The sequence below is a fragment of the Hordeum vulgare genome, chromosome 2H (genome assembly GCF_904849725.1).
Source record: "Hordeum vulgare subsp. vulgare chromosome 2H, MorexV3_pseudomolecules_assembly, whole genome shotgun sequence".
Taxonomy (NCBI): domain Eukaryota; kingdom Viridiplantae; phylum Streptophyta; class Magnoliopsida; order Poales; family Poaceae; genus Hordeum; species Hordeum vulgare.
Genome location: NC_058519.1, coordinates 397,342,297 through 397,354,220, shown reverse-complemented (window position 1 = coordinate 397,354,220; position 11,924 = coordinate 397,342,297). Strand labels below are relative to the sequence as shown.

The following is an 11,924-nucleotide window of genomic DNA, read 5'->3' as shown; positions in this document are numbered from 1 at the left end:
GCGAGTCGCAAACCATGGAGTAGAGCTTCATATTCTGTTGCATTGTTAGTACATGGTAACATGAGTCGGAGGACATAGCAAAACTTGTCACCGTGAGGCGAAGTTATCACCACGCCAGCCCCCGAGCCTTCCAACTATCTGGACCCGTCAAAATAGATGATCCAATATGTAAGATCAGGTCTTTCCTCAGGGATTTGTAACTTGGTCCAATAATTGATGAAGTCCACGAGCGCTTGAGACTTGATAGCTGTCCGAGGTGTATACCGCACCTGATGGGGACCAAGCTCGATGGCCCATTTGGCAATCCGTCCAGTGGCCTCTCGGTTCTATATGATGTCGCCAAGGGGGGCGGAGCTGACGCCCGCGATCGGGTGCTCCTGAAAGTAATGTTTCAACTTTCGACTCGCCATGAATACCCCAAAAACCAATTTTTGCCAATGCGGGTAATGTTGCTTGGAGAGGGTAAGGACCTCGCTGATGAAGTACACCAGTCTTTGGACGGGGTATTCCTTCCCTTCCTCCTTTCGCTCGACAACTACTGCCACGCTGACTGCTTTAGAATTGGCCGCAATGTACAGGAGCATAGGTTCTTTGTCTGCCGGAGCCACCAACACTATGGGTTAGCTAATTCCCGCTTCAAGGCTTCGAAGGCGTCGTTGGCCTCATCTGTCCATAGGAAACGATCGGTTTTCTTAAGCAGCTGGTAGAGAGGGATGGCCTTCTCCCTAAGGCGACTTATGAAACGGCTCAAGGCCACGATTCGACCCACCATGCGTTGTACTTGGTTAACGTTGGCTGGTTTCCCAAGAAAAGTAATTGCTTCAATCTTCTTCGGGTTGGTCTCGATTCCTCATTCTGACACCAAGAAATCCAATATCTTCCCCGCGGGGACACCAAATACACACTTGGTGGGGTTAAGCCTCATCCGGTAAAGACGTAGGTTGTCGAATGTATCTTTGAGATCCTCCAAAAGCGACTCCTTGCGGTGAGATCTGACCACGATGTCGTCCATTTAAGCTTGGACGTTACGGCCTATCTGGCTATGTAAGCAGTTTTGGATGCAGCGCTGGTAAGTCGCCCCCACGCTCTTAAGCCCAAACGACATGGACACGTAACAGAAAGCTCCGGACGGGGTTATGAAGGATGTCTTCTCCTGATCCGCCACCGCCATTTTTATCTGGTGGTATCCTGAATAAGCGTCCAAGAAACACAGACGTTCACAACCCGCCGTCGAATCTATAATCTAATCAATGCGGGGAAGGGCTAACGGATCCTTCGGGCAGGATCTATTAAGGTCCGTGTAGTCAATACATATGAGGAAAGTGTCGTTCTTCTTGAGTACCAAGACCGGGTTAGCGAGCCATTCTGGGTGAAACAAATCGATGATGAACCCGGCGGCAAGGAGCCGGGCTACTTCTTCTCCAATCGCCTTACAACGCTCTTTGTTAAACCTGCGGAGGTATTGCCGTACCGGCTTAACTTTAGGGTCAGTATTGAGATGGTGCTAAGCGAATTCTCTCGGCACACCCGGCATGTCAGAAGGTTTCCATGCAAAGATGTCCCGATTCTCACGGATGAATTCGATGAGTGCGCTTTCCTATTTGGGGTCAAGACCCGCCCCAATAGTGAACTTCTTGGTAGAGTCGCCCAGCGTAAAATCAATGACCTTGGTGTCGTCCGTTGGTTTGAACTTGAGGGGCGGCTCATAATTGATAGTTGGCCTTTTGAGCGGTGTCATGTCTGCCGGGTAGACGTGGGATTGGTGAAACTTAAGCTCCTCGGCCGTGCAAGTTGACTCCGCATAAGTCGCATCTCGTTCTTCGCACTCTTGGGCTATTTTCCTGTCGCCGTGGACGGTGATGGGACCTTTGGTTCCAGGCATCTTGATCTTGAGATAAACATAGCACGAGTGGGCCATGAACTTGGCGTAAGTTTGTCGTCCAAACAGCGCATGGTAGGGGCTCTTGATCTTGACTACCTCGAACAAGAGAGACTCGCTCCTGTAGTTCGATTCCATGCCAAAAGCCACATTAAGCTTGACCCGCCCAATTGGGTACGCCGACTTACCAGGGACAATACCGTGAAAAACCGTGGATGATGGCATCAGGTCCTTCTCAAGGAGATTCGTTCGCCGGAAAGTGTCGAAATATAGGATGTTGATGTCGCTGCCCCCGTCCATAAGGACGTTGTGGAGGGTGTATCCCCCGATTTTGGGAGCCACGACCAGGGCTAAGTCGCCAGGGTTGTCGACTCGGGGAGGATGATCTTCCCGGCTCCATGTTATTGTTTGCTCTAACCAGTGAAGGTACCGAGGGAGCGCTCGCTCAGCTACGAAAGTTCTGTGCTTCACCTTGTGGTCCCATTTACAGGTGCTGGTGGTGAATACATGGTACTGCACACTGTTCAACTGTTTGGGGTTATTTTGGAACCCGCCCCCGTCCTCCTGCCGCTGGGGGTCTCCTTGCGGGGGGGGGGGGGTTGGAATATTCCCGGTGGGTGGTACTGCTGGTTATGAACTTGGTATTGACCGGCATTGTGCTGCGAACCACATAGTGGTCCTTGGTTAGGGAAACCCCCGAATGTGACCTGTCGTGACCTGGATGCGCCGGGTTGCTCCTGCCTCTGGCCCTGCTCGCCGCCTTGACTTCTTTTGAGCGCCTCGGCCCGAAACTCTTGCACCTCTTGCACCAGATAGCAATCCTCCCATGAGTGAGTCGTCGGTCCATCAGCCGTGGCGTGTTGTGGGCACGGGCCTTTAAGCATTTCATGGTAGTTACACGGTTTCTTCCCATTGAAGCCCCGCTTCTTCTGACGTGGGTTTGCGTTGCCAGTATTAGTATTAGCGACAAATTCCGTAGGACCTTCCTGTTGCCGCTTCTTTCCATGCCCGCCATGGTGGTTGTTGCCCAGGTTCTGAAACTGGGATTGGCCTTTTTGCAACTCGCCCTTGCGGGTAACTCCAATCTTGTCGTCGCCCTCTCCAGGATCCCAGGTGTCATCCGACTCAGCGTATCTGGTAAGGGCTTCCATCAGCTCGCCCATGTCTTGTACCTTCCGCTTAAGTCTCCCTAGTTTCAGCACCAGAGGCTTGTAATGGCAATTTTTCTCCAACATCAACACCGCCTGAGCCGCTGAAATACCTTCCGACGAATGAATGACTTCCGCAATTTGCCGGGTCCAGTGGTGAGCCGACTCATCCAGCCGCTGAACGCAGCGCTGTAAGTCGACGATAGTCATCGGGCGCTTGCAGGTCCCTCTGAAGTTCTTGATGAAGCGCTCCTTCAGTTTTGCCCAAGTGTTGATGGAGTTGGGCGGCAGGTATTTCAACCAAGTGCGTGACGTACCTTCGAGCATCATGGTGAAGTATTTCACGCAGAACGCCTCGCTAACGTCAAGCATATCCATCGCAAGTTTATAGCTCTCAATCCATGACCCGGGCTCCAGATCCGATGAGTAGTTGGGAACCTTCTTGGGCCCTTCGAAGTCCTTCAGCATGCGCTCGTTGCGCAAAGCCGGCCCGAGACATGATACTCCAATGTGTTTGCCCCCACCGTCCAGGGGCGCGGGCGACGGCGGTATGTAGGTCGGGTAGGCCTGACCCGCCATGGCCATTGGATCCACGTGCTATGCGGCCTGCGCTGCGTCCACAATAACCTGGGCTCATGTGTCGGGCATCCCAAGCAGATCGTGTTGGGGTAGCCGCCGTAGCCCGCTAGTTACTGCGGGGAAATCCTCGTGGCGATTTCTGGTGTCACTCGCCTGAGGCGTAGAGTGGAGCCGATCAAGGCTTTGGGAATACTGCGCGTGCTGAACCACGACCATTTTCATCATCTCAAAGGCGTTTCTAGCTTCTATCTCGGTCGGGGTGTTTCCGTAAATCGGAAGAGACCCCAAGTGGCGGGTCCCCGCCAGCACGTTGTCGACGGGGTTTGAGAAGTGACCCCGCGACGTCTGGAATCAAGTTGCATGGGCGTCCATGGGCTAACTGGTGGCGGATTGGGTGCTGGAATCGTTCCTCCCCTCGGGGTGGTTTGCAAAGGCCGATCGGGGCCTGCCCCGAGCGTGCGCGGAGTGTCAAAGAGGCGATTTGGGTGTAAGTAGGCGGGACGCGTCCACCGTGTCACCTTTGATGGACGGCGTCAGACGCGCGCTGCTGTATCCTGAGCTGCCAGCCTTCGGTGTTCAACCGATCGGTCTCTGTGGTGACCGCAGCTCGCTGTGTCTTGATCCTGGCGGCTTCTTCTTCCATGTCGCGATGTGCTTTGGCCATTGCCTCTGGCAGTTTGGTTAGCTCGGCATTGACCGACTCCTGATTTTCAGATGTAACCGGGGTTGCCATAAGGCTGGCTATCTCCGCCGCTAGTTCCGTCATCGTTTGCGCTGGGGGCTTGGACGTTCCTCCAGTCTCGTTGTTGCCAGTCGGATTCTGAGGAGGCTGGGCTGACCCCGCCAGGTAGATGGCGATTTGTCGGCGAGATCTCTCAAGGACTTCGGGATCCATTGCCAGCGACAGCTCCCCGAGCTGTCCTTCCTCAAGAGGGTGGATCACCTCCGTCTCGCCCATGGATGACTCGCCATCGAAATTGACAGGGGTGATTTCCTGGCCCTCCTCTTCGTCTTGCGCGTCGCCTCCCGGCGTAAAGCCGACGAAAACCTAGCGTCTCTTGTTCTGCCGTGTAACGAGAGGACATACCCGGCCGGCTCGACGATGTCGGTGGAGGTGTCCGGCTCAGGAATAGGCGTCCTGATCATGCCGATGAAGATGTTGATCTTTCTGAAGGGGACTCGGTAGCCAGATTCGACGGAGTCTGCCTCCGATTCCCATAGCGAGTTGTCGATGTAGTACTTCCGACCGCATAGGTTTCTAACCCTGATAGAGCTCTCTTTGAGAACTCATCTCCACCGTGCGCAAGCCCCACGGTGGGCGCCAACTGTCGTGGTTTTATCACGGTAGATGTCCATGTGAAAGGACTTAAAGATGGAGCCATCGCATCTTGGTGGCCACTCAAAGGGGGTGAGCAAAAGCGAGACTCAGTTTACCCAGGTTCGGTCCCTCGGGAGGAGGTAAAAGCCTACGTCCTGCTTTGTGTGGATTAATGGTGGTTTTGATTACAAGGAGGGTGTAACTCGCTTGACCTAGCTCTCGATTCTCTCTAACTCGCTCGAACTTTCCCTCGGACTCGCCTTTATATACAGGTCGAGGCCCTAGGGTTTACAAATTCTTGCCATCCTACTCTTGGTAGCTTTCCTTATCTCTAAGTCGTCGTGTTCCCCACGATTAGGAGCTTCCTTGTCGTTCCATCATCCACATGGTATGTTTGAACCGCCCTACATCTCCTGGGCCACTGGATGCATAACCAAAGGTCAGTCACCCCTTTGGTTACCCGGCCCATTAAGGGCGTGGTACGCACAGGTAATATCCCCAACACAAACGAAAGTATTGAAATTATTTTGGTCACTAGCAATCTGCCCACGCTAGGTCGGATCTGACATGGCAAGCTGACGTGGCATAGAATCGGCCCGGTCCAATTCGGTGTTTTAAATGGGCCGAGCCCATTATTCTAGCCCATTTAATGTTTTTTTCTCTTTATTTTGCTTAGTTGCATTGTCCTGGCCCAATAATCCCCAACATTTTAGCCTTTTTAATTTTGGGTTGTCGGCTTTTACTTTCTATTGAATTTTTTTTAGCCATTTTATTTTATTACTGGTCCCACTAGTCAGGTTGGTCCCACATGTCATCCTAATCTCAAAATTGGTCCCACACATCAGAAGTTTCAGAATTTGTCAAACAACTATTATAATTTAGACCCCCTTTGCCAGGTTTCCCTTTCACAGGTATTCAAATCACATACACAATCATTATTTCAAACAATCCAAAGATCAAATGAAATTCATCCAAAACAAGACTACATTAGTCTACTAGAATCGTTACAATATACTACAACCCAAAAAAGCCTAGTACTGCCTACAATTACAACAGATAATATGCTACTCTTTGTTGATATGCTTCATAGCTTCGGACTTGGATTCGCACTTCACCTGTGCAAAAAATATGAATGAACATATAAGAATAAGAATGTGTAAAGAACATCAAACTGTGGCCAATGAGGGATCCAATAACTTATAAGCAAGAATTGACAGCAGAAGAAATGTACATAAATAGTATCATCAAACCACCAGGATTATGGTTATAATGTAAACATATCATCAAACAAAACCTACACAAATAAACATCACGACACATCAAGCCACGGGCGCAGCAGCGATAGCATGTGAATCAACGCAACACCAAAATTAGAGCGCTACCAGGAGGTTGTCTTTCACCGTCATGTGAGAGGCTGTCATATTATGAATCTACACCATATTTTAGCCAAGTTTCATAGAGGAAGCATTTGCAAAGAAGGGTTGTAACAGCAACTATACATGAGCAAAGTGCAATATTTTAATAGGTTATGACCATCTACATCGTGATGCACTTTTCAAACAACAATACAAACATGCTGATAGATTTAACATGGTCATAAATGACACCGGCAGATATCCCACACGATGTAGCATATAATTAGTACACACCACAAACCCATATGATGCTTTGAATAAAAGTTATGCCAATATGAAATATGCTAGATGATGTAAAACAAACACTAGAGGGGACTTAGCAGAATTGTGGTGGAGCTGGCTCCTATGATGCAAGAAAACAAAAGTAATAGCAAAAAAATGTGGCCTGGAGGGGATCGAACTGCGGTCTACCCGGCATTATGCTGGGGCTCAAGCAACTTAGGAACCACAGGGGATCGACTCAAAATGGCAGTCACCTCTAGAGCGACATATGCGGATGAAAGAAAAAAAATATGCACCCTCGGCAATTGATCCCTGGCCGCGGGGGAAACAGGCAAGAGCTCTAGCGATAGTGCTACACGTACGGTTGCTACCCTCTCCCAGGCATTGCGCTACTTGAGCGAAACCTGTTCTAAACCTGACAAAACTGTTGAAAAATTGAGAGAACAACGCACCTTTCTCTACCATCTCGCTGCAGGCTGCTCGTGCTACACAAGGTGTGGCTGGACATAACTGACCAGGCTCGGTCTAGTGCAACAGACGGCTACAACGATGACTGCTCTCGCATGGTTCCACGACAAGGTGGGATGCGGCTATGGAGGGGCTGTGGGCGAGCAAGCAGCAACACGGACACAGGTGAGGGTGTGCGCGTGCGTGCGGAACAGTAGCACGTAAAGTACTCACCTGCTAGAAACACTCCTGCAGCACTGATGGACAAGATGCTAGAAGTCAGGTAAAGTAGCATGTAAAGTACTCACCTGTAGCGCTGCGTGCGGAACAGTAGCACATAAAGTACTCACCTATTGGCCACACAAGATGCTAGAAGCCAGGTAGACACTGAAACAGGAGTTTGGCCAGAGTAATAGGGCCACTTCTCTTAGGTCTGTGATCAGTCAAGCGAAATGGACAACAGAATGACGTAGTTAGTAAGATGTATTGCTCAAGCACTCCTGCAATAGGACTAGAACTATTTGCTCCAGGAATTTATTCTGATTCCTATGTACTTATTTATGTTATTCTAGCATGCCCAGTGTAGGTCTTTCTTTTTTTCGGGGGGAACACTGAACAAACTAAATAAACAAAGGCACAAGTAAGTTCAGCGCAGTTCTCTTGAGTTGAGACAGTGAAGAAAACTGTTGACAGCCAAGAAGATAAACACAAAGCGATCTCTCACTCATATCTGTATATCATATATTTCTTTGAATACCACCAGAATGAAACTCCTTGTGGTATTACAGGGAGGAATCGTACAGGCTCTAAGCACCCGGAACAAATGGAATGGGTACTCGATGGATTACCTAGGGAAAAACAAGTTGGCCGGCGCAGGAAAGTCCCACTGGCTGGGCCACAAGTCCTCGCAGTCGGCGCGGCGCTACAGCAGCAGCTCCCCGGTGCTCTCGCAATAGATCCACGCGTGCACCGCGCGGTGGTAGTCCCCGTCCCGGTGCACTTCCGACCCGCGGTGTGGGGGAGGAACGAATCTTCCCGTTGCTTTGTTGTGCTTCACATCGCAAACACATGAAGCAAAATCAGTAATAGTTCATTTAGAGGAAGATGAACAATAGTTGGAACTTGGAAATGGTATGCAAATCAAGTATTCCAAAGGAAGATGAACTTTGTAATGCAGGCATCAACAGCACAAAGACCATCAATTGGCTAGTCCCCGTAGTTTGGGTCAATAAACACTAGTATCAATCATTTGTTTTATGTACCAACGAACTGGGATTAAGCTTGAAAATTCTAGTACGGTTCAGCAGAAATAGTTATACCAGTGCAATTGCTTTGGATGAAGTAATAACAGGTAATTGATCGAAACATACGAAATGCAACAGTGTTGCATTTTCTTTGCATTATGAAGGGTAACCAATAGGCAACATCTACAGAGTATAGTTACATTGGCTCTCACCAGGAGAGCAATAGTATCTGGACCACAACTAAGCTACTGTAAATATAATTAACACTGCACAAAACATGTACACAATAATGAAGATTTTGTGTATTTTCTTCTTTACTTAGTTTTTCTACATCTGGTCATTCTAAGGCTTAAAGTTTGTTGATCATAGGATTAATTCAGTCGGTAAAAAAAATTAGTATAGCAGTATAAATTGTATTTGTAACTCGGTCTATGTTGCAAACTCCACACAAAATCCTAATGTTCATGAAATGGCTGGACACAAGTTCTGCCCTAAACATGGTGGCAGAACGAAATGGTGATAACATAAACATGGTGGCAGAATGAAATGGTGATAACAGACAACCTGTTTTATGTTCTGCCCTTCACTCGAGCCCGAGGATACAGATCGAGGAGTTCAGGCACATCTCCCTTGTATTTGAGAATGTACCTCTCCACAGAAATGGCCTCCGGCAGTCTCACTATGCCCACCATGTTCACCTTCTCGATGTCCATGCCCTTGGACCGCAAGGCCTCGACGACGCGGCAGCAGCGGCGCCATCCGTTCGTCAAGGCTCAGCGTGAGCAGCAGGGGGTTCCTGACGATGGCCCCGGCGCTGCACCCGACGGTGGCCCTCAGGAACTCCACCTTGCACCGCAGCAGCGCCTCGGGGCGAGCACGAAGCACGGCACGCGCCGGAAGGTGAGATGGCACGAGGTGGCAGTGGCTGCGGCCAATAGCGGCAGCGGATTACCGAATCTGGAGCGTGAGATGGATCTAGCAGCAAGCAGCAGCGAGCAGGCAGGCAAAGCAGGGGAAGGGAAGGGAAGGGGATGAATGGGGAGGGGGTGGCCGTGCTTACGTGGACGGTGGGGAACTCGATGCTGATGGTGGACTTGAACTCGAGGCAGAACTCGTTGCGGGTGAAGCGGGAGAGCAGGTTGGATTTGCCCACCCCGGAGTCGCCGATCAGCACCACCTTGAATAGGTAGTCGTACTCCTCCCTCCGCCCGCTCCGCCCCCCGCCGCCGCGACCGCCCGCCATTCCCCTCTACGTTGCCTTGCCTTCCTTGGGATCTCTTCTCCGGTAAGCAAGACCTCTACTCCGCTCTGTTTATGTTACTGGACTGACAAGGAAGAGAGCGTACTCGTCGGTGAAGGGGTGGAGGCCAGGGTGGTGTTGTGGTTGGGCCGGCGGCTGTGCTCGCAGAGGAAGGGGAGGGAGGTGGCGACGTGATGGGTGGGAGCGGCGGGGAGAGCAAGGGTACGATGGGGGGATCTGAGGTTGTGATCTAGGGTTTGCCAGTTGGGCTGCGGTTGGGGTATGTCATTTCCAGTTTTTTTCTGTACATAGATGGATGGATGGATGGATGTGGGATGGAGAGATGGATGGATGGATGGATGGGCGCCATTTCATCAATCCGTGGGAACGGTTCTAAGTGGTTTGGAAAATCAGTGATTTAAAATAGTTTTGAAGTACTAAAAAGAGAGGAAAATTTGTGAAGTATCTATCAAAAATGTTTTTCAAAAAGGCACCACACAAATTTTCACTAAAGTTAGACCACATTTTATGGATGAGGACCAATTTATGCATTTCTGATCTTTCTAGCTATTTTTAATCATTTTCCGAGTGGAAAAAATTGGTTTTTTTGTGAAGAACCTACGACATATTTGTTGCAATATTTCTTGCAAAAATGTTGATTAAGGAAATTTTCATTTTCCTTGTATGAAAAATTCATTTTCCATTTTTCAAGTTCCCGAAATGAGTTTTTTTGTGAAGGACCTACCATATATTTGTTTCAAAATTGTACCAAATCATTTTTCTAAAATACCAGGCCATATTTAATGTACAATTGACAAAATGGTTGGGTGTTAAAATATTTAATCCACCTCTAGTGAAAAATACAAATTACCGCTGATTCTGTAGGAAGCTGGTCAAATTTGAACTAGAGGTGCCTCATAGTTTTCTCATGATTTTTTTCTAAAATCATTTTTAGGTAAAGAAGTATTTGTTTAATCACAGATCCAACAAAATTTTGGCAAGATTCAACCCCTAGCTATGAACGGTCATGCCGGACGTTTCGACCACGTTTTGAAACGGGCATAACAAATTATAAAATAATGAAAAAAATTCAAAACCTTCGCATTGTTTCATAATATGTGACCAAGTTACCAGGAAAAATAATAAACTTGTAATACAGTGATTATTTAAAAAAAGCGTTCTCAGAAATGGGCTATCGTGTGTGAAGATTCATGGCTTTCAAGCCAAATGATCAATCTTATGGTCACATTCATGGCATAATTTGTTGAAACAATCTAATATTATGCACAAGGGTGCATATTGGAATGGCAAACAATGTTGATTAAGGAAGTTTTCATTTTCCTTGTATGAAAAAATCATTTTCCATTTTTCAAGTGCCCGAAATGAGTTTTTTTGTGAAGGACCTACCATATATTTGTTTCAAAATTGTACAAAATCATTTTTCTAAAATACTAGGTCATATTTAATGTACAATTGACAAAATGGTTGGGTGTTAAAATATTTTATCCACCTCTAGTGAAAAACACAAATTGTCGCCGATTCACGAGGAAGCGGGTCAAATTTGAACTGCAGCTGCATTATAATTTGCTCTTTATTTTTCCCAAAAATCATTTATAGGTACATAAGTACCTATTTAATAAGAATTACATGGTGTGGTGGCTTGACGCCGAGGTTTCGATGGTGGTCGAGGGGCCCAACTCCAGAGCGCGTGAACTTGTATGCGAGCCGCGTGGTCACCGCGTTACCTTTGCGTTGCCACGCATTCTGGGTGGAATAGGCATATCTGGTGGGTTAGAAACTCCCTTGGTAGGTGTCAGGAAGAAGAATACAATAGAAGAATCTCACGAGGAGACCAAGCTAAGCTCAAACATGAATTAGCAGCCAAGTGTTTGATTAGCGGTGCGAGTAATGCACGTAGACAATGGGCCTAATTTTTTGCTGAGGATGATCATCTACTAAGGAGACTCTCTTGCCAAAATTTTAGCTCAAATGGATGAACCTAGGTGACACTTGCTTTGCAAAGTACCACACTATGCAGAAATATGGATGGTGAAGCTAGGATCAAACGAATCAATGGATTGAGATGAAATTGGGTGTATGATGTTAATTAGGGCATATGAAGGCACTGTAAAAAATGTATACAATTTGGACATGCCAAAGTGACACTTCCTTCACAATGTGTCAATCTGGACACAAAATGGTAATTTGGGCACATTAAGGCACTGTAAAAAATTCCTAAAATTTGGATAAACAAAAATTCTACTTCCTTCACAATGCTCTCTACTGAACAGAATATTAGTAAAAATATTGAGGGAAACTGGCTGAATTAAATGAGCTAAAATTTGGTGGAGTGAGGCTATATGGCTAGTTTTATTATATGGTAAATTTTCATCAACTATAAAGCAATATGAAATGTAGTTGCTTCACAAACT

General features: G+C 47.8%; 1 protein-coding gene across 3 annotated transcripts; it reads right to left on the bottom strand.

Moving 5' to 3' along the window:
* Positions 1-5,836: 5,836 nt before the first annotated feature.
* On the bottom strand, positions 5,837-9,751 carry LOC123430154 (ras-related protein RABA4b-like). Of its 3 annotated transcripts, none has more exons than XR_006622875.1 (3): positions 9,313-9,751; positions 7,857-8,059; positions 5,837-7,441 (listed from the first exon to the last, which is right to left on the bottom strand). XR_006622875.1 is itself a non-coding variant. In XM_045114053.1 (2 exons), the coding sequence occupies exons 1-2, from the start codon at positions 9,493-9,495 to the stop codon at positions 7,931-7,933; spliced, it is 312 nt and encodes a 103-aa protein (XP_044969988.1). In that variant the 5' UTR covers positions 9,496-9,751; the 3' UTR covers positions 5,837-7,930. The 3 variants fall into 3 exon arrangements, 1 of the variants encoding a protein (XP_044969988.1); XR_006622876.1 differs by having other exon boundaries at positions 5,837-6,039; XM_045114053.1 differs by having other exon boundaries at positions 5,837-8,059.
* Positions 9,752-11,924: the final 2,173 nt, after the last annotated feature.